Source organism: Hemibagrus wyckioides, linkage group LG03 (assembly GCF_019097595.1).
Source record: "Hemibagrus wyckioides isolate EC202008001 linkage group LG03, SWU_Hwy_1.0, whole genome shotgun sequence".
NCBI classification, from domain to species: Eukaryota; Metazoa; Chordata; class Actinopteri; order Siluriformes; family Bagridae; genus Hemibagrus; species Hemibagrus wyckioides.
This window is the reverse complement of record NC_080712.1, coordinates 34,977,655-35,002,524: the sequence shown is the minus strand read 5'-3', so window position 1 is coordinate 35,002,524 and position 24,870 is coordinate 34,977,655. Positions and strand designations below refer to the sequence as shown.

General features: G+C 48.0%; 3 protein-coding genes across 7 annotated transcripts in view; 2 read left to right on the top strand and 1 right to left on the bottom strand.

Moving 5' to 3' along the window:
- sos2 (son of sevenless homolog 2 (Drosophila)) overlaps nucleotides 1-2,127 on the top strand; it is a 16,683-nt gene extending 14,556 nt beyond the window's left edge. The window contains exons 22-23 of the mRNA XM_058384053.1: nucleotides 1-24; nucleotides 127-2,127. The exon at nucleotides 1-24 is cut by the window's left edge and continues 80 nt beyond it. Coding sequence (XP_058240036.1) covers nucleotides 1-24; nucleotides 127-669 — 567 coding nt within the window. The 3' untranslated portion in view covers nucleotides 670-2,127. The remainder of the gene's footprint in view (nucleotides 25-126) is intronic.
- Nucleotides 2,128-3,731: 1,604 nt separating this feature from the next.
- Nucleotides 3,732-9,911, bottom strand: si:ch211-67f24.7 (uncharacterized). 5 transcript variants are annotated; one of them, XM_058384081.1, is made up of 16 exons: nucleotides 9,868-9,911; nucleotides 9,720-9,757; nucleotides 9,001-9,045; nucleotides 8,649-8,813; nucleotides 8,265-8,362; nucleotides 7,830-7,984; nucleotides 7,671-7,730; nucleotides 7,395-7,509; nucleotides 7,165-7,303; nucleotides 6,856-6,957; nucleotides 6,693-6,773; nucleotides 6,449-6,615; nucleotides 6,178-6,315; nucleotides 5,081-5,717; nucleotides 4,526-4,614; nucleotides 3,732-4,415 (listed from the first exon to the last, which is right to left on the bottom strand). In XM_058384081.1, the coding sequence occupies exons 3-16, from the start codon at nucleotides 9,040-9,042 to the stop codon at nucleotides 4,331-4,333; spliced, it is 2,073 nt and encodes a 690-aa protein (XP_058240064.1). In that variant the 5' UTR covers nucleotides 9,043-9,045; nucleotides 9,720-9,757; nucleotides 9,868-9,911; the 3' UTR covers nucleotides 3,732-4,330. The 5 variants fall into 5 exon arrangements, with proteins under 5 accessions (XP_058240064.1, XP_058240052.1, XP_058240056.1 ...); XM_058384069.1 differs by adding an exon at nucleotides 9,257-9,325 and having other exon boundaries at nucleotides 9,720-9,885; XM_058384073.1 differs by having other exon boundaries at nucleotides 9,665-9,885.
- A 1,893-nt stretch (nucleotides 9,912-11,804) lies between these two features.
- gmfb (glia maturation factor, beta) lies at nucleotides 11,805-24,418 on the top strand. Its single transcript, XM_058386527.1, has 7 exons — nucleotides 11,805-11,924; nucleotides 12,660-12,756; nucleotides 14,328-14,377; nucleotides 14,743-14,794; nucleotides 14,905-14,985; nucleotides 23,181-23,254; nucleotides 23,504-24,418. The coding sequence occupies exons 1-7, from the start codon at nucleotides 11,922-11,924 to the stop codon at nucleotides 23,573-23,575; spliced, it is 429 nt and encodes a 142-aa protein (XP_058242510.1). The 5' UTR covers nucleotides 11,805-11,921; the 3' UTR covers nucleotides 23,576-24,418.
- Nucleotides 24,419-24,870: the final 452 nt, after the last annotated feature.

Here is a 24,870-nt window from a genome sequence, read left to right as displayed (position 1 = left end):
AAGGACGCATCCTCAGAGAGCAAGGTAACTCACACACTCACTCATTCGCTCATGCTCACACACACATGTTCACACTCACTTCATGTAATTAATTATTTGCGTGTGTGTGTGTGTGTGTGTGTGTAGTTGAGTTCTAGATCAGACAGTCCACCAGCGATCCCCCCTCGGCTGAGGACTCCTCTTCCTCTTCCTTCTCTTTCTCGATTCTCGCGTGGAATCAGCGAGCAGACAGACGGTTCCTCAAGCCCCCCACCACCTCCACCCCCCCGTGACCCCATCCCTGAAGTGATGCCCCCGGTACCTCAGCGACCCCCTGAGAGCTTCATTAACTGCCCCATGATCCCGGCTGTGTCTCCGGTGGGACGCGTTCATTGGGATTACTGCAGCTCTCCCTCATCCCCTTGTACCCCGCCAGGCACACCCTCACCCCGCCTCCCGCTGCCTCCCCCGGGTACCCCGTCCCCCCGCGTGCCCCGTCGTCTCTGCCCTTCCCCTGGCCCTGCCACGCCCGGCCTGTGCCACCTGCCCCCTCCTATTCCACCTAGACACAACTCCACACCCCCCACCCTGCCCAAATTGCCCCCAAAGACTTACAAGAGAGAGCTGTCTCACTCTACACACACACTCTCCCCACCCTCCATACACACGCTGTCAGACAGCAGCCAGTGAGCATGAGCGGTTCCAGTGTCCACGCATTAATAAAATGCTTCTGAACTCCTTTGTGACCGGATGGACAATTTAACTTAAGTCCACTTTGTGCCCAGGGACAGGTGCTTGAGGACCTGTGGTGTGTGTAAATTTTGTATACACTGTTCACTAATCAAGCTCATTTTTGTAACAAATGATTCTCTGAATTGGTCATCGGCACTGTCCAGAGCGACGCTGATGATGTCACACAGGCTGATGATGTCACGGGGAGCCTGGACAGTGATTGGATGTTGGAGATGGCGGACTCTCACTGCTGTTCTTCAACATGGCCAAAGTCTTAACCGTGTACTCGGGGAGGTCAGAGGTCAAAGGTAATTGACCCCTGTACCAAGACCCTTTTACACTGCCTTTTTTCTTACAGCCATGACCTTTGACCTGGGACTGTGACAGCCATGAGCTTTTGACCTTTTCCTCGGAGCAGTGGACTCCACAGTTTGCCTGGGAGTGTCGCACAGCTGACCTGTGTCTTTATTTAAAGCCATTACAACACCAAGATGATGTCTTAACAACACAAACAGTACTGTTCCCTTCAGAGATCGCCTGTTGTTAATATGTGCACATTGTTAGGAGGCGGAGCTTGTTCTCACGGCCCAATGATGATGATGATGATGATGATGACGACATCAGACGTGCCTTTTAGACAGTTGCTGAACAAAAGTGACTTTCTAAAGCCTTCACCATGCTCAGAACAAAGTGTACACTATGGCTAGGGGTGTGTGTGTGTGTGTGTGTGTGTGTGTGTGTGTGTGTTCTGTGTTCTGTACAGTATTCTTTCTGCTCTCGTGTCTTCATTCAGCGCTGCTCAAACCCAAAAACACAACTCGCCTTAACACACTCGCTGACAATCGTAGCATTTCCCACATCTCTCTCTCTCTGTATCTCTCTCTCTCTTTCTCTCTCTCACTCTCTCTCTCTCTGTATCTCTCTCTTTCTCTCTCTCACTCTCTCTCTCTCACTTTCTCTGTATCTCTCTCTCTCTCTCTGTATCTCTCTCTTTCTCTCTCTCTCTCTCTCTGTATCTCTCTCTCTCTGTATCTCTCTCTCTCTCTCTGTATCTCTCTCTCTCTCTCTCTCGCGTGCACGCTTGTGCACCTCTTACATGGTAAAGTGTTAATCTGAATGAAGGTGTTTCCATCAGTTCCTGCTCTGTTAATCCGGTTGTGTCCCAAACTGTGCCACACTGGTGTCCTGTAGAGGCTCACAGCCTAATTTGAGAATCACACCATTTAGTGTACTATTTATGCAGTTTGGGACATGGCCATGGCACTGATGTGTTGTGTCCCAAACCACATACTCCTGTACTAAATTATACCCCAACAAGGTTGATTATAGCCACAGTGTTAGCTTCTGACCACTTCTTGTGGCTGTGTCTCAAACCATATACTAATGTATTAAACACATTCTGAAAGTGGCACACTATTTTCAACATGCTATTTAGTGTACTGTTTAAGGTTTGAAACATAACCACATAAAGACTAAATCATGCTTTCTGAACTCACAGGTTTAGTTCCAAACCACATACTAGTGTGCTAAATACTACCAAACGTTCCAGATCTACCAATAATCCCAAATGGGGTGTACTATTTTGACATACTATGTAGTATACTATTCATGCCATGTAAGTGGTTTGGGACTGGACATAATAACGTATGACACGGGCTGTGTCTCAAACCACTATTAGAGCAGTAAACATACTAAAAGTGTTGCACTGTTGACAGTGTACTGTTTAGAAGATGTGGGAAAACTACAGAAAGATGACTAAAGGCTAAATTATTTCTATATTTTTCTGAGCTTAGTCATAGGTTCTGTCCCAAACCACTACTTGTGCACTAAATAGTTAACAAAAATGGAATTTTTGTTTAGGAAAAATTTGTTAAGCACACAATCTAGTGCACTGTACTCATGAAGGGATTTGAACACAGCCTTGCTGCATCATCCTTTATAAACAGTCATGCGTTGCGTCACATGCTACTGTGCCAAGTAGCTACCAAAGGAGTGCACTATTTCAGCATACTTCACAATGATATTCATAAGAGCATAAGATAAACACAAGAACAGGTGGATTGAAACACACACACACACAAACACACACTTCTGTCTGTTACAGAGGGGAGCGCTGATGGGCTGACACACTGTTGTGTGTGTGTGTGTGTGTGTGTGTGGCTGTCTGGTGTTATTGATGATGATGATTAAATTGGGGCCTTGTTTTATTTCTTTTTTTATTTGCACTTTAGGGCTGTACTGTTAAGGAGGCACCCTCAGGTCACATGACCCACACCCTGCCTCTCACCCTCAACCGTTACTGCAGTCTGGTTGTGTCCCAAACGCCTCATTAGTGCCTACTGTTGCTCCCTGCTCCCTGCATGCTCAGACCTCACACAGCACATGTGAACAATCAGAGCTTGGACACACAGAAGTGTTCATTTTAATAATCTCCATCTCCCTACCCTAGTGCCCTACCTAGTGTCTGTAGTGCTGATTTTCTGCATAGTGCCCTAACCAACATGCATGTTAACTGTTTAAACCTTGCCCACTTCCTGCCCAGTGCCCTAACTCTTTATCAGCCTGCATGCTTACTGCACAGTGCCTCCTGTAATCCAGTGCCCATAGGATGATTTGGGACACAGCTGGACTCTCTTCCTCACACATGGGAGAGAACAAGGGCCGTGTTTCATTCTCCCTCAAACAAGTCCCCTTGATATTTTTAGCCTTAGATCGGGCCCTTGAGTGGTCCGTTAATGATGTCACATCCTGTTATGTTTAGTCTTGTGCCCAGTGTGTGTGTGCATGTGAGGGTGTGTGTGTGTGTGGTTTAGGGGGTGTGGCTTGTATCCTGTTCTCTGTGGGACTCATTAATAAACAGCCAGTCTTATTTTGTACAGAATGTGATGGGATCTCCTCACGTCTTTATTTTCTCACGTTTCAGATCACAGGGTGAGAGGGTCACGTGAAAGACACAGAACTGAAAGGGATATAAAGAACAGAACATAGGCAGAGAGAGAGAGGAGGAAGAGGAGGCGTGTCAGGGTAAAGAACATCATAAAAAAGCAAGGAAAGATAGAAAACAGTGCAGGGTTAGGGTTAGAAAAATGAAGCATGGCATAAAGACAAAAGAAAAAGAAAATGTACGGAAGGATAAGACAAATAAAATTTGAATTTGAAAAGAAAGAAACTATGACAGAAAAAAAATGGACGGGATTAAAGACATAAAGGAAAAAAGATCAGAGTGAGAAGAAAAGAATAAAAAGGAAAGAAGAGAGAACAGAGAGAAAAAAAGAGAAAAGGATAAAGGAAGAAAGATCAAATCTGTTGTACGGATGCTGTGTGACGTGATTGGACAGAGTCCGATCATTAACTCATCATTAATGTGTATTAGAATGTGGCCACACACACACACACAGGGTTAGGTCACATCAGCCAACAAGTGCTCACTCCATCACTCTTTGGTCTGCCACGTTGAAAAGGTGAGTGTGTGAGACTGCAGCAGTGCATTCTGGGTAATTAGTGCTCCTGGAGTCCACAGTGAAGTCCAGGCGTCTATAAAGGTCCTGATTACGCAAATCCAGGTCCTGGGTTCTGATTTAGGTGGCAGTCCTGAGGTGTGTGTGTGTGTGTGTGTGTGTTAGACGTTGCTGCAGGGACCTTCACTGTCATCACTCTCGTTCCATAGTGTCTCTTCACCACCACACACACTCCTGTACACAGAGCTGAACACACACACACAGTAGACGTAGGTCACTTATTTATTGTCTTATTCTGTTTATAGCATAATCTCTCTCACACACACTCTCTCTCTCTCTCTCTCTCTCGCTCTCACCGTGATGACTCTGTGGGTCTCTGTGGATTTATGATCTGATTGGTTGAGCTGAAGGACACTGTGTTCTCTTTAGCAGGAGGTCCATCTCCCTACACACACACACACACACACACACACACACAGGTAAACAAACGGCTCTGACCTGTTTTTAATGTAACAGTTTTCAGGTTAATCCTGCGGATGAGGAAGTGGAGCTGAAACATATCCAGAGCTTCCCTGCTCTTCTCTTTCATTCCATTCACCTGCTCATAAACACTCAGCTTAGTGTCCGAGTGTTAGTCCACTTTACTGACCGGATTATTATTGTGCTTTTTATATACTATGTCTTTTATAGATATATATTTGAACAGTGCTTCTGAATGAAAATGATTTCTTTTGTTGTGGAGGATTGTGAACAATCTGGCAACCATGTTTGAGCGGCTCACCTGAATCTGATGTCAGTTTTCTGGCAAATTACAGTGCCACCAACTAGCAGCAGTAGCTAACAGCTAAAAATTAGCCAAAATATTGGAAGCTACTAAAATGTTGCACTTTGTGTGTTAAATTGTTTCAGACCTGTTTAAAGGGTGCGTCCCAAATCGGCCGGAAGGCTCCGGTGGGGATTTTGCGGCGGTGTTTAGCCGTGCGTCGCCCCGTCCCTGTTCCCGTCACACACACTTCAGGAGGCAGAGGTGCACCACGGGGGATCTGCCAGCGTGTACACACACTCCCCTGCCTCTGCAAACCCCCGCCGGAGTGTGTGTGAGCATGAGTGTGTGCGTACGACGGCTTTAACAGCACAGGAATCTCGCTGTCTTCCTCTTCCTCGTCCTCCTCGTCCTCGTCCCGCCCCCGTAGTTCCAGCGTGTCGTCCGGGCTGCATGTCGTCACGGACGAGTAATCGAACACCGAAGCGTCTCCCACGTCCGCGTCCGTGTCTGCGTCGTCGATGCGCTGAGGCAGAGCGTAAGTGTCAGAGCGACACACTCGACCGTCCGGACCGGGGGAACCGCACAGACGCTCGGCCAAACCTGACGGAGACTTCAGGGTTGGGACGGAGGCCGAAAGGTCACCTGGAGCGCCGGGATTGAGAAACAGGCTCTGGGGACGACGTGCCGGAACCGGACGGCACTCCACAGCACGCAAATCCCACCTGCAGCCCTCGGTCCAGCCAGCAGCGGGCAGCGGCTCACACAACCGCTCACGAGAGTTCCTGCAGAGACCAGAACATAAATCGTATGTGAAGTTGCCCCACAAATGATCAGAACATTAACACAACCCGGTCAGTTCGTTTGTACACGCAGAATTAAGATTTGTGCAGTGAGAAGGTGTTCTAATGTGTTTTTAATTTTCTGATCATGTGGGGGACAAGTCACACAAACGAGCATAAAGCCACAGAACTGACCACTGGAGCAGAGCACCAGAGGGAGAATGATGGAGTGGTGATGTGGCGAGAGCTAGCTAGTGTTAATCTCTCAGCAAAAACAAGCTAGCAAAGAGTGAGATTAACGTGACACAGGCCGTGTGTGTGAACCATTAACAGGGTTCAGTTACAGAGCTAACGTTCCTGCAACATTCTAAAAACATCTGCTGTAATAAGAGTGAGAGAGAGAGAGAGTGTGTGTGTGTGTGTGTGTGTGTGTGTGTGTGTGTGTGTGTGTGTGCTGTAGTACCGCAGGATTCCAGCAGGGGTCAGTAGGGGGCGTGGTGCTGTGAGGTGATGCGGTTCTCTTTGATGTCCGTTGGCGCGGTATTTGGTGAAGGCAGAGCGCACACACTCGGGGCTCTCAGCACAACACCTGCTACTGAGGCTAAAATTAACACACACACACACACACACACACACACTGATAAATTTACTGTTTGTACATAATTACACCACATTAGTGCAGTAAACCTCTCTCACGGACTGGAGGACAACAGGGAGGGAGACGACAGACTGACCCATTCACTGACTCCACCCCCTCGTTTGGTTGCCCCGCCCCATCGCTCCATCTCCCCGCCCTCTCCAGGGTCATGTGACATCGTGTGTAAAGGTTGCGTAGCACCTGATTGCTGCTGTGTAGCAAGCGCCAGTCTGAGTGTTCACTGCTCGAGCAGCTCAGCAACACCTGACACACAACACACACACACAGATGAGTGTGTATCAGAGTGGACCTGTGTGTGTATGTGTGTGAGTAATACACACCTGTACAGTGTTCAGGTAGATGTGTAGGCGTGTCACTGGCACTAACAGCAGTGAGAGCAGTCTGAATTTCTCTCCTTCCTCCTGTAAAACTTCACACTTAATATATTCTATATAACGTCCACATCCGTGTGTGTGTGTGTGTGTGTGTGTGAGAGAGAGAGACCTGTGTGTTGTGTGGTTTGTCAGTTGGATCCCTGCTGAACTCTGTAGTCAGGATCGTTGCCAGCGCGGCTGTGTATCCGAGATACGCATCACAGAATGCTGACTGTGGCGAAACACACACACACACACAGACACAGAGTTACACAACAGCACAGTGTGTAAGGGACAGAATGAGGTGTAATATTGAGAGCAGGTTAGAGTTAATGTCTGATCTACTGAACATCAACTGTATCTCTGACAGATGTGAACATTAACACCTCTGTGTGTATGTGTGTGTGTGTGTGAGAGAGAGAGAGAGAGAGCTGTGTACGTTGTCCTGTGTGGTGAGTTTGAGGAACGCGTCTCCCAGTGCATGCTTCGGCTCATCAGCACTCAGCTTCTCCTGCAGACTGTTTCTGAACAGCAGGTGGCGCTGCATCATCTCATCCACATGTCTGACAAACACCTTACTAACACACACACAGTAGGGCATGTAAATAAGGATGTAAGGATCAGAAACATGTGCGTATGAGTGTGTGTGTGTGTGTGTGTGTGTCTTACTGTGTCTCAGTGTGACTGGAGGTTGTGGTTCTGTATTTCTCCTGAAGCAGTTTGAGTTTGGAGAAATAATCCCACTCAGACTTTAACAGTGAGATACTCACACACTGATGTCTGCCTGAGGTAACACACACACACACACACACCTTTATGGTTTTTCACGTTTTCATCATTATTAATTCCAGTGGTTAGCTAGCTGGCTAATCATCACCATGGAAACCACTACATACTGCATTGTATTGGTGCTCACTCAGGGGGGGCGTGGTCAGTGTGATTTACCTGTCTGTGTGCAGCTTGATGCTCCTTCACCTCTGAGGCTGAAGTGAGAGGAAACTTCACCTGAAACACACACACACACCTCATAAAGCATCTATCTATCTATAAAACAATCTCACTATCATATCTCATGCTACACTCAGGGTGTTAATAGCAACTCACCTGAGTTATGCCCCACCCACAAACCCTGCAGGTAGCAGTGCAGTAGAAGAGCTCCACCTACTGTACAAAGGGGCGGGGCTACTGTCACCTCATGAACATTTTTAATTCCATTAGTGCTGCTGCTAACGTCCTTCACACCACTACAGCTGGGAGCACTGTGGGCACACACACACACACACACACATACATACATACATACATACATATTGTAAAGCTGTCTGTGACTTTGAAATGTTTTATATGATGATCAGCTCAGAGATCTGCACATCTCTGTTTTCTGGCCTGGAAATAAGCCCCGCCCCCTTGAACACAAACACTCTTAGACTGATGGTGAACTGTGAGTGTTTTCTCCCTTAATGTAGAACGTACACCGGAGCAAAAGATGCATAATAATCATAAACAAACAAATAAACAAACAACTCCAGGTGAACTCACCTGTCACTCTGTGCACCTGTGGTACTGTTCGTCTGTTCGGACTTCACCTGCTCATCACACAGCTGACGGAGCTGACCACGAATCTCCTCCAGTTCCTCCTGAGTGCACACACACACACACACACACAGAGAGGGAGAGAGTTGTGCTGTAAGATATTTAAATAAATGGTGTAGATCCTCACAGTTGTGTTGCATGAGTAGAAGTAGCATGGTTGGTGGGGGGGTAGTCATGGCAGCACAGGTGAGATGTTGAGGTGTTCATCACTGTGAGGAGAGATCAGCGCAGACATCCATCATCTCCACTGCTTCAGTAAGTCTCTTACATCACTCCACTGTTTCTCTGATACTGTCTGCACTCACTCAAGTGTGTGTGTGTGTGTGTTACCTTTAGTGTGAGGACAAGTGTTTCCAGGTGTAGTGTACGTTTGTTACAGCCGTGTCTCGTCTCCTCCAGCTGGTTCTGAAGCTCTGTGTCCCCGAGCTGAATCTGATTTAACTCCAGTAAAGCGCGAGAGAAACCGGACCTGAGCTCCAACACCATCGTCTGCAGCTACACACACACACACACACTGTGTGTAGGAGCCAGAACAGAGCTTTTGAGACATGTTCAAGCTGGACTGACAATAAACTCCACTGAAGCAGGTTGGTGCCAACACTTAACAACAGATGGACTAATCAGTGATTAGAACCTACACACAGAGCTGATAAACTGGACACTGTGTGTGTGTATGTGTTACCTTTGAGATCTCCTTCACTAGTTCTCCCTCTTGAGACTTCATCCTCTGTGGGAAAACACACACACACACAGCAACATAAACATAGGCAGATGAGTTTCAAACACAACTCCATCCAAGAGAGACAACACACACACACACACACACACACACAGAGACCTACAGGTATTTAAATCTACTAAAGCCCTTGTTTGAAGTGAAGCATCTTAAATACAGAGAGGGGTCTGTGTGTGTGTGTGTGTGTGTGTGTGTGTGTGACCTAGAGCAGGTTGCCCTGCCAGCGAATCCCCTGGTGAAGGAAGTGATACTCGCCAAAGAGCTCCACACCCTACAGCCCAGAGAGAGAGAGAGAGAGAGAGAGAGAGAGAGGGGTGGGGGTGGGGGGTCTCAGAGGGGGTGGGGGGAGTCAGTTGAGGTGGTATAAAGGAGAGAAAACACAAAAAGCTACAAAACACACACACACACACACACAAAGTTAACAATGTGAGAGAAAATGTAGAATAAAAAAGGAAAAGAGAGAAAATGAAAAAGAAGAGAAAGAAAAGAAACGAGTAAAAAATGAACGGAAGAGAAATAAACATAAGACTGAAAAACAGACACAGGAGACAGAATTACTGAGACGAACATTAAAATTTACACACGCACACACACACACACACACACACACCTCTCCAGTGCTCCATCATCACCGCACGCGCGCGCGGTACGGAGACGGTACTCACCACACCGGGGCTCGAGCTCTGCTCTTCTGCTTCTCAGGCTAAATGCAGATCAAACAAACAAACAAACAAATAAATAAATAAATGGGAAATGAAGAACAGAGGAGTGAGAGAGAAGAAACAAATCCCGTTCATCTCCATCAACACTCACAAACACAACAGCGCCGCTTCCGGTGTCACGAGCCGCTTGCAATCTCTCTCTCTCTCTCTCTCTCTCTCTCTCTCTCTCTCTCTCTCTCTCTCTCTCTCTCTCCCCCCCCCGGACAATAAGCATCAGTAGCAGCGGTAAAGTCAGCAGGTGTGTGTGTGTGTGTGAGTGTGTGTGTTTATTATTCAGAATCAGAATCAGAAAAAGTTTTATTGCCAGGTACAGCAAAGGGTCAGCAAGGAGCACTTTACAGTACCAGTAATTTGTCTTGGTGTCAGGTGTGAACATATCCACAGGTAAATAATAATTTAAATAAATACTGTATAAGGTGACTTGTATGAAAATTAGTGCAATAGAAAAATGTAAAAAGTGAAAGTGACTGTAACATACATACAGGTGTGAGGTATGTACACAATGTAGAATGAGATAAGGATTGTGTACAAAAGTGTGAGTTTGAATGAACAGTAGTGCAATTTAGAATGTGGAAGTGAGTGTCCGGGGTGGGGGGTCATCTGGGGGTAAGTGAGGCACTGTTCAGCAGGCTGACCGCAGTGGGGTAGAAACTGTTCTCGTGGCGTGAGGTCCTGGTCCTGATGGACCGGAGCCTCTTGCCAGAGGGGAGGAACTGAAAAAGTTCATTTTTCATGAGAGGGGTCGGCTGCCATCTTGGCTGCACGTCTCTTTGTCCTGAAGAGGTACAGCTCCTGGAGAGATGGAAGACTGCAGAAGATCACCTTCTCAGCAGAGTAGATGACACGCTGAAGCTTGGCCTTGTCCCTGGCTGTAGCTGCAGCAAACCAGACTGTGATGGAGGATGTGAGGAAAGATTCGATGATGGCAGTGTAGAAGTTCACCAGCATCTTCTCAGGGAGGAGAAACTTCTTCAGCTGCCGCAGGAAATACATCCTCTGCTAAGCCTTCTTAGTGAGGGAGCTGATGTTCTTCTCCCACTTGAGCTCCTGGGTGATGGTGGTACCCAGAAAGCGGAAGGACTCGACAGATGTCACCCGAGAGTCATAAAGGGGCTGGGTCCTTCCTAAAGGGGGGCTGGGTCCTTCCTAAAATCCACTATCATCTCCACTGTCTTGAGAGAGTTGAGCTCCAGGTTGTTCATGCTGCACCATGACACCAGATGATCCATCTCACTCCTGTAGGCAGACTCATCCCCATCAGAGATGAGGCAGATGAGGGTGGTGTCATCAGCAATCTTCAGGAGTTTGACAGACTGGTGACCAGATGTGCAGCCGTTAGTATACAGGGAGAATAGCAGAGGAGCATGGACACAGCCTTGAGGGGATCCAGTGCTGATGTTCCGGCAGTCAGAGACATGCTTACCCAGCCTCACTAACTGCCGTCTCTCTGTCAGGAAGTCCATGATCCAACTGCACATGGAGTCAGGCACATTCAGCTGATGTGATTATTGATGTGTTTGTTGATTTGTTTCTGTATTTATTTAGTTTATTTATATATTGAGGCTGGAATCTGTTCTGTATTTTGATTAAGATAATATCTGCTGGTTTTCAGTTCAGAAATAAAAGCTTCACCATTATTATTCTGAAAAATAAAAAAATTTCATGCATGTAGAGTGTATGCAGATAAACAGGCCTGCAGTAGATGCAGTGCACACACACACACACACGTTAGAGTCCTGCAGTGAGATGTCTGGAACTCCTCTGCAGCTCTTACACACATGCTGGACAGTGATCTGGTCACTACTTTATTTATTCCTCCATCCAGTCCATTTCCTACACTCTTACATTCTTACACTCTGATTCATTCCTAGACTATTATTAATAAATAAGCGAGATGTAAAAGTCAGTAAAGTCATTAGAGATCAGGAAAATGTGTGATCTAACAAAATGTGAGATTTTACACTAAAATCATTTAAAACGCAAGATCTGGTTTCCGCATTTTTCAGCACAGACGCCAAAGCGTGTGACGTCACGTGCGCGGGGGGGGGCGTGCTCTGTGATTGGCTGGAATGGAGTCACGAGACTGGGAAGGGAAGAGGAGAGAAACAGATTGAGTATCGCTGTGTGAGTCTGCGGTCCGGCAAAATGGTGAGCGACAATCAGGAGCATGATAATGTCCACTTATTGTCTCTGATGGTCACATAGTTCAGTTTTCCGGCGCTCTGAGAAATCAGGTGTGGTTAGCGAGCTAGCTGATGAGTGTATTATTGTGTGTCTATGAGTGTGTGTGTGTAAAAGTGGTTGATCACTTCAGTTCCGCCCTGTACACTGTGTGTGTGTGTGCGTGTGTGTGTGTGTGTGCGTGTGTGTGTGTGTGTGCGTGTGTGTGTGTGTGTGTGAGTGCGTGTGTGTGTGTGTGTGTGAGTGTGAGTGTGTGTGTGTGTTATAGAGATGTGCTGAAACATGCCAGAGCAGAGCTGCAGGAATGAGAGACATGAGTCTGAGTGTAAACTCCTCTCTATAAACATTCACCAGCTTTATTTTTCTCAGGTGTTGCCATGGTGATATGATAATATAATCTTTTTGTTCCTGTTTCTATTAAATATTGTATGTTGATTCGGATAGGAAACACACACACGCGCCAATTTGCTCCTGTGTGTGTGTGTGTGTGTGTGTGTGTGTGTGTGTGTGTGTGATATGAATCACAGCGCAGACAAATGAAACTCCTGCTCAGTGAAAGCTCTACCACACGGGGGCGCTGTTAAAGGAAAAGTTAAACTAAACGTTCAGCATACAGGCGGCGCGACGTGGCGCAATAACACACACACACACCTGAGTGTTCAGATCATAACACTACTGTTGTGTGTGTGTGTGTGTGTGTAGAGTGAGTCTTTAGTTGTGTGTGAGGTGGATGGAGACCTAGTGAAGAAGCTGAGGGATTTCCGCTTCAGGAAAGAGACCAGCAACGCCGCCATCATCAGTGAGTTACACTCAGATTGTACTGCAGTTCTTCTGCTTTTACACTTAACATTTAGAATAATCACACACTATAATAATCACACACACTATAATAATCACACACACACTATAAAAATCACACACACTATAATAATCACACACACACTATAAAAATCACACACACTATAATAATCACACACACACTATAAAAATCACACACACTATAATAATCACACACACTATAATAATCACACACACACACTATAATAATCACACACACACACTATAAAAATCACACACACTATAATAATCACACACACACACACTATAATAATCACACACACACTAATAATCACACATACATACACACACACACACTATAAAAATCACACACACTATAATAATCACACACACACACTATAAAAATCACACACACTATAATAATCACACACACACACACACACACACACTATAATAATCACACACACTATAATAATCACACATACACACACTATAATAATCACACACACTATAATAATCACACACACACTAATAATCACACACACACTAATAATCACACACACTATAATAATCACACATACACACACACTAATAATCACACACACACACTATAATAATCACACACACACACTATAAAAATCACACACACTATAATAATCACACACACACACTATAATAATCACACACACACTAATAATCACACATACATACACACACACACTATAAAAATCACACACACTATAATAATCACACACACACACTATAAAAATCACACACACTATAATAATCACACACACACACACACACACTATAAAAATCACACACACTATAATAATCACACACACACACTATAATAATCACACACACTATAATAATCACACATACACACACACTATAATAATCACACATACACACACACTAATAATCACACACACACTATAATAATCACACACACTATAATAATCACACACACACACACTATAATAATCACACACACTATAATAATCACACACACACACACACTATAATAATCTCACACACACTAATCACACACACTATAATAATCACACATACACACACACTATAATAATCACACACTATAATAATCACACACACACACATTAATAATCATACACACACTAATAATCACACACACTATAATAATCACACACACACACACTCTAATAATCACACACACTATAATCATCACACATACACACACACTATAATAATCACACACACACTAATAATCACACACACACACTATAATAATCACACATACACACACACTATAATAATCACACACACTATAATAATCACACACACTATAATAATCACACATACACACACACTATAATAATCACACACACTATAATAATCACACATACACACACACTAATAATCACACACACACTATAATAATCACACACACTATAATAATCACACATACACACACACTATAATAATCACACACACTATAATAATCACACATACACACACACTAATAATCACACACACACTATAATAATCACACACACACACACTATAATAATCACTTTTTTGTTGTTGCAGTGAAGATTGATAAAGATCGACAGCTGGTGGTCTTGGATGAGGAATATGAAGTAAGCTTGTGTGTATGTGAATGTGTGTGTGAGTGATGATATTAATGAATAACACATGGACATGTAGATGTTTTTGGAATGATATGTCATGTCTAATAGATGACCATAAAGTTGTGTGTGCGTGTGTGTGCGCGTGCGTGTGTGCGCGTGCGTGTGTGCGCGTGCGTGCGTGTGCGTGTGTGTGTGTGCGCGTGTGTGTGTGCGCGTGCGTGCGTGCGTGCGTGTGCGTGTGTGCGTGCGTGTGGGTGCGTGCGTGTGCGTGCGTGCGTGCGTGTGCGTGCGTGTGTGTGTGTGTGCGTGCGTGCGTGTGTGTGTGTGTGCGCGTGCGTGTGTGTGTGTGCGTGCGTGTGTGCGCACAATTGTAGGACATTTCTCCTGATGAGCTGAAGGACGAATTGCCGGAGAGACAGCCTAGATATCCTTTACTATTCTTTCTCTCTATCTCTCCCACACACACACACACACACACACACACACACACACACACACACACAGAGCTGTGAGGTGGCTCCTTAACATGAACACATTTGTAGTGTACAGTTATAAATATCAACATGATGATGGACGAGTGTCGTATCCCCTCTGCTTTATTTTCTCCAGCCCAGTCGGTAAACACACACACACACACACACACACCACACACACACACACACACACACCACACACACACACACACCACACACACACACACACACCACACACACACACACACCACACACACACACACACACACACACCACACACACACACACACCACACACACACCACCACACACACACCACCACACACACACCACCACACACACCACACACACACCACACACACACACACCACACACACACACACCACACCACACACACACCACATACACACACCACACACACACCACATACACACACACACACACACCACACCACATACACACACACCACGCCACACCACACACACACCACACCACACACACCACACCACACACACATCACACCACACCACATACACACACCACACCACATACACACACACACACACCGCACCACATACACACACCACATACACACACCACACCACACCACACACCACACACAGACCACACCACACCACACCACACCACACACACACCACACCACATACACACACCACACACCACACCACACCACATACACACACCACACCACACCACATACACACACACACACCACATCACATACACACACCACACCACATACACACACACACACACACCACGCCACACACACACACACACACACACACCACATACACACACCACACACCACACCACATACACACACACACACACACACACACCACATACACACACCACACCACACCACACACAGACCACACCACACCACACACACACCACACCACATACACACACCACACACCACACCACATACACACACCACACACCACACCACATACACACACCACACACCACACCACATACACACACCACACCACACCACATACACACACCACACCACATACACACACCACACCACACCACATACACACACCACACCACATACACACACCACACCACACCACATACACACACACACACACCACACCACATACACACACCACACACCACACCACACACAGACCACACCACACACACACCACACACACACCACGCCACACACACACCACACCACATACACACACCACGCCACACACACACACACACCCACCCCATACACACACCACACCACACACACACCACATACACACACCACACACCACACCACATACACACACCACACATCACACCACATACACACACACACCACATACACACACCACACCACACACACACCACACCACATACACACCACATACACACACCACACCACATACACACACCACACACACACCACATACACACACCACACACACACCACACACACACACCACACACACACACCACACCACATACACACACCACACACCACACCACATACACACACCACACCATGCCACACACACACCACACCACATAGACACACCACACCACACCACATACACACACACACACCACACCACATACACACACCATGCCACACACACCATGCCACACACACACACACCACGCCACATACACACACACCACGCCACATACACACACACCACGCCACATACACACACACCACGCCACATACACACACACCACGCCACATACACACACACACACACCACGCCACATACATACACACACCACGCCACATACATACACACACCACGCCACATACACACACACCACGCCACATACACACACACACCACGCGCACACACACACACCACGCACACACACACACCACGCACACACACACACCCACGCCACATACACACACACCACGCCACATACACACACACACGCCACATACACACACACCACGCCACATACACACACCACACACACACCACATACACACACCACACCACACCACACCACATACACACACCACACCACACCACACCACATACACACACCACACCACACCACACCACATACACACACACCACACCACACACCACACACCACACCACACCACATACACACACCACACCACACACCACACCACATACACACACCACACACCACACCACACGACACCACACACACACCACATACACACACCACACCACACCACACCACATACACACACCACACCACACCACACCACATAGACACACCACACCACACCACACCACATACACACCACACCACATACACACACACCACACCACACACCACACACCACACCACACCACATACACACACCACACCACACGACACCACACACACACCACATACACACACCACACACACACCACATACACACACCACACCACACCACATAGACACACCACACCACACCACATACACACACCACACACACACACCACACACACACCACACCACACACCACACCACATACACACACCACACACACACCACACGACACCACACACACACCACATACACACACCACACGACACCACACACACACCACATACACACACCACACCACACCACATACACACACCACATACACACACCACACACACACCACACCACACACCACACCACACACACACCACACCATACACACACCACACCACATAGACACACCACACACACACCACACCACACCACACCATACACACACCACACCACATACACACACCACGCCACACCACATACACACACCACACCACACACACACCACACCATACACACACCACACCACATAGACACACCACACCACACACACACCACACCACACCACACACCACACCACACCATACACACACCACACCACATACACACACCACACCACATACATACACACACCACGCCACATACACACACCACGCCACATACACACACACCACGCCACATACACACACACCACGCCACATACACACACACACCACGCCACATACACACACACACACACACCACACCACACACACACACACACCACACCACACACACACACACCACACCACATACACACACACCACGCCACATACACACACACCACGCCACATACACACACACCACGCCACATACACACACCAGGCCACATACACACACACCACGCCACATACACACACACCACGCCACATACACACACCACGCCACATACACACACCACGCCACATACACACACACCACGCCACATACACACACACCACGCCACATACACACACACCACGCCACATACACACACACCACGCCACATACACACACACCACGCCACATACACACACACGCCACATACACACACACCACGCCACACACACACACCACGCCACATACACACACCACGCCACATACACACACACCACGCCACATACACACACACCACGCCACATACACACACACGCCACATACACACACACCACGCCACATACACACACCACGCCACATACACACACCACGCCACATATACACACACCATGCCACACACACACACACACACCACACCAGGCCACACACACACACCCCACACCACGCCACACCACACACACACGCCACGCCACATACACACCACGCCACATACACACCACGCCACACCACGCCACACCACACACACACCACGCCACATACACACACCACGCCACATACACACACCACGCCACATACACACACACCACGCCACATACACACACACCACGCCACATACACACACACCACGCCACATACACACACACCACGCCACATACACACACACCACGCCACATACACACACACCACGCCACATACACACACACCACGCCACATACACACACACCACGCCACATACACACACACCACGCCACATACACACACACCACGCCACATACACACACACCACGCCACATACACACACACCACGCCACATACACATACACACACACCACGCCACATACACATACACACACACCACGCCACATACACACACACCACGCCACATACACACACACCACGCCACATACACACACACCACGCCACATACACACACACACCACATACACACACACACCACGCCACATACACACACACACCACGCCACATACACACACACACCACGCCACATACACACACACACCACGCCACATACACACACACACCACGCCACATACACACACACACCACGCCACCTACACACACACACCACGCCACCTACACACACACACCACGCCACCTACACACACACACCACGCCACCTACACACACACACCACACCACGCCACACACACACCACGCCACGCCACATATACACACACACACACACCATGCCACATACACACACACACCACGCCACACACACGCCACGCCACACACACACACACCACGCCACACACACCACACCACGCCACATATACACACACACACACCACGCCACACACACACACACCACACCACGCTACATATACACACACACACACCACGCCACACACACACACGCCACGCCACATACACACACACACCACGCCACACACACACACACACCACACCACGCCACATATACACACACACACACCACGCCACACACACACACACCACACCACGCCACATATACACACACACACACCACGCCACATACACACACACACCACGCCACGCCACACACACACACACCACGCCACATACACACACACACCACGCCACGCCACACACACACCACGCCACGTCACATACACACACACCACACCACACACCATACCACACACACCACGCCACACACACAATGCCACACACACCACACCACATACACACACACCACACACACCATACCACACACACCACGCCACACATACACACACACACACACGCCACGCCACACATACACACACACATACACACACACACCATGCCACACACACACACACCACGCCACACATACACACACACGCACCACGCCACATACACACGCACCACGCCACATACACACACCACGCCACATACACACACACACACACACACACACCACGCCACATACACACACACACACACACACACACACACCACGCCACACATACACACACACGCACCATGCCATACATACACACGCACCACGCCACATACACACACCACGCCACATACACACACACACACACACACACACACCACGCCACATACACACACACACACACACTCCACGCCACATACACACACACACACGCCACGCCACACACACACACATACACACACACCACGCCACACATACACACACACGCACCACGCCACATACACACGCACCATGCCATACATACACACGCACCACGCCACATACACACGCACCACGCCACATACACACACACCACATACATACACACACCACGCCACATACACACACACACACACACTCCACGCCACATACACACACACACACCACACACACCACGCCACACATACACACGCACCACGCCACATACACACACACCATGCCACACAAACAATGCCACACACACCACACCACATACACACACAGCACGCCACATACACACGCACCATGCCACATACACACACACACAGCACGCCACATACACACACACCATGCCACACATACACACACACCACACCACATACACACACACAGCACGCCACATACACACGCACCATGCCACATACACACACACACACAGCACGCCACATACACACACACCACACCACACCACACCACACCACACCACATACACACCACACCACACCACATACACACCACACCACATACACACCACACCACACCACACCACATACACACCACACTACACCACATAAATACACACACCACGCCACATACATACACACACCACACCACATACACACACCACACCACACCACATACACACCACACTACACCACATAAATACACACACCACGCCACATACATACACACACCACACCACATACACACACCACACCACACCACATACACACCACACCACACCACATACACACCACACCACACCACATACACACCACACCACACCACATACACACCACACCACACCACATACACACCACACCACACCACATCCACACCACACCACATCCACACCACACCACATACACACACCACACCACACACCACATACACACACCACACCACACACCACACACACACCACACACACACCACACGACACCACACACACACCACATACACACACCACACACACACCATACCATACACACACCACACCACATAGACACACCACACACCACACCACACACACCACACCATACACACACCACACCATACCACACACTCCACGCCACATACACACACACACACACCACGCCACACACACCATGCCACATACACACACGCACCACGCCACATACACACACACCATGCCACACACACAATGCCACACACACCACACCACATACACACACACAGCACGCCACATACACACACACCATGCCACATACACACACACACACCATGCCACATACACACACACCATGCCACACATACACACACACCACACCACACACCATACCACACACACCACGCCACGTCACATACACACACACACCACACCACACACACAATGCCACACACACCACACCACATACACACACACCATACCACACACACCACATACACACACACACCATACCACACACACCACATACACACACACACCACGCCACACATACACACACACACCACGCCACACATACACACACACCCCCCACGCCACACATACACACACCCCCCACGCCACACATACACACACACACCACGCCACACATACACACACGCACCACGCCACATACACATGCACCATGCCATACATACGCGCACACACACACACTCCACGCCACATACACACGCACCACGCCACATACACACGCACCACGCCATACATACACACACACCACATACATACACACACCACGCCACATACACACACACACCACGCCACATACACACACACACTCCACGCCACATACACACACACACACTCCACGCCACATACACACACCATGCCACATACACACACGCACCACGCCACATACACACACACCATGCCACACACACCACACCACACACACACCACGCCACACATACACACGCACCACGCCACATACACACACACACAGCACGCCACATACACACACACCATGCCACACATACACACACACCACACCACATACATACACACACCACGCCACATACACACACACACACCACGCCACACACACACACACACACACACACCATGCCACATACACACACACCACGCCACATACACACACACACACAGCACGCCACACACACGCCACATGCACACACACAACACGCCACATGCACACAAACACGCCACATGCACACACGCCACATACACACACCACACCACATACACACACCACACCACGCCACATACACACACACACACACCACACCACGCCACACACACACCACACCACGCCACATACACACACACCACGCCACACACACACACACCACGCCACACACACACACACACACCACGCCACGTCACATACACACACACACCACACCACACACACAATGCCACACACACCACACCACATACACACACCACACACACCATACCACACACACCACACCACATACACACACACACCACGCCACACATACACACACACACGCCACGCCACACACACACACACACACCCCACGCCACACATACACACACACACCACGCCACACATACACACACACACACCACGCCACATACACACGCACCACGCCACATACACACACACACACAGTACGCCACATACACACGCACCATGCCACACATACACACACACCACACCACATACATACACACACTACGCCACATACACACACACACACACCATGCCACATACACACACACACACACACACACACACCACGCCACATACACACACCACGCCACATACACACACACACAGCACGCCACACACACGCCACATGCACACACGCCACATGCACACACCACACCACATACACACATGCCACATACACACACACACACCATGCCACACACACACACAACCATGCCACATACATACACTCCACGCCACACACCCACACCACATACACACACGCCACACACCCACACCAAACCACATACACACACACACACCACGCCACACACACATGCCACACACACACACCACGCCACACCACATAAACACACACACGCCACACACACATACACACACACACAACTAATGCTGTTGCATGTCTTTAATCGCGTGTGTGTGGCGTGGTCTGTGTGTGTGTGTGTGTGTGGGTCAGGCTGTAAACCCGAGCAGCAGATGATGTATGCTGGAAGCAAAAACAAACTGGTGCAGACGGTGGAACTCACCAAGGTTAGTGCAACAACACACACACACACACACACACACACACACACTCCTGTCCTACTGCTGCAGTGTGAGGTTTTCGCAGATCTACAGCAGGACCTCAGCTTATTTCTTTGATGATGATGATGATGATGATAGTAAGAAGATGAAGATGAGTTCAGGACAGATTGAGAATCTAATGAAGGTGATGAAACTGAGTGTGGATATGATCTCTAATCTGTGTGCGCGTGTGTGTGTGTTTGCATGTGTGTGCAGGTGTTTGAGATCAGGAACACAGAGGATCTGACAGAGGAGTGGCTGAGGGAGAAACTCGGCTTCTTCCGTTAAACTAATCGTCCAATCACAGCAACACAACGCTATGTGACGCCTCAAAGAGGAAACCATCATCCATTTAACACTAACCTTTGTGTGTGTGTGTGTGTGTGTGTGTGTGTGTGTGTGTGTGTGTGTGTGTGTGTTTAAAGAATGCTACACAGATAACAGAAGCTGACTCTGACCAGACATCCACATGTCACAGTAACGCTGTTATAATTTCATAAATCTTTCATTTGTAAAAAAAATAATAATAATAATAATAATTTTGTTGGGGAAAAGTTTTAGGAAAATTAAACCCGGCGTCCAGACTTAAACAGAGTGGTCAACAAACACACACACACTGGTGTAGGTGTGTTAGTCACACGTCTCTCAACATCACTAACCACACTGAAGACCTAGGGCTGTGTCCCAAACATCAGTGTTTACTAAACTAGTGGTCATTACCCTCACAGACCCCTGACCTGCACACTGACACACACCCAAATCAGCTCCGGAGTCTCTGCTGACAGGGCAGTGCACTCTGGGTAAAACAAGCACACAATACACACCGTGTGTACTCCCAACAGCAGCTAACAAACATCGAGTAAGAATGCTTCAGTTTGGGACACAGCCAAAATGGCCGACAGTGTAGTAAGAACACTAAGTAGTGGTGATTGCTGGCATTTGGAACAGAGCCTCTGGTAGATTTCCACTCAGTAAAAAAAAAAAGTGTGTGTGCGTGAATGCTTTCAGCCAATCAGAACACACGATTCTGCTCTACATTATGGACACTTAACACGAGTGAACATCTGAGATGTTAGGGATTAGTCAACGTCTCAGAAATAAGGACACTAAAAACGCTGGGAAACACTTGAGAACTAGTGACACTAGAAAGTGAGGAGGAAGAAAACTAGGGAACATTTGAGGATTAGGGAAAGTCATTTAGAAAGTAGGAAGGAAGGAATGAATGTAGGGGATGTGTGAGACCTTCTGAGGAAGTGGATAATGATGTGTTTTATATGTTTGGATTACAATTCCCCCTATTGTTCTTCCCTTCCTTTTAGTGCCCTTTATTCCTACAGAAAAGAGAGCGTAACATTTGGGACGGAGCCGAGACAAAGTGCTCTGTGTTGGTGTAGCGGATCAGATGTATTCTTTACATTCCAGAGAAATCACCTGTACTGTTAATCTGCTGTGATGCTGAACCCTGAGATATGAAGGACTGCAGCATTTAACGTTCACATGGTTATAGCACAGTTATAACACTCTAATTAATCACCACATGCCACATGGTATGCAGTGACTGAATTTACATTTAAATTCCATTA

Excerpts from the sequence above, each read along its gene's own strand:
- si:ch211-67f24.7 (XM_058384081.1), bottom strand. The coding sequence starts at position 9,042 with ATGAAGTCTCAAGAGGGAGAACTAGTGAAGGAGATCTCAAAG. Across the intron at positions 6,316-6,448 it reads GGGGTGGAGTCAGTGAATGG|CCTCAGTAGCAGGTGTTGTG; the intron begins GTCAGTCTGTCG and ends TGTTAATTTTAG. Across the intron at positions 4,615-5,080 it reads GGGACGCACCCTTTAAACAG|GGAGATGGACCTCCTGCTAA; the intron begins GTCTGAAACAAT and ends GTGTGTGTGTAG.
- gmfb (XM_058386527.1), top strand. Across the intron at positions 12,757-14,327 it reads CAGCAACGCCGCCATCATCA|TGAAGATTGATAAAGATCGA; the intron begins GTGAGTTACACT and ends TTGTTGTTGCAG. Across the intron at positions 14,795-14,904 it reads GCCGGAGAGACAGCCTAGAT|TTGTAGTGTACAGTTATAAA; the intron begins ATCCTTTACTAT and ends ACATGAACACAT.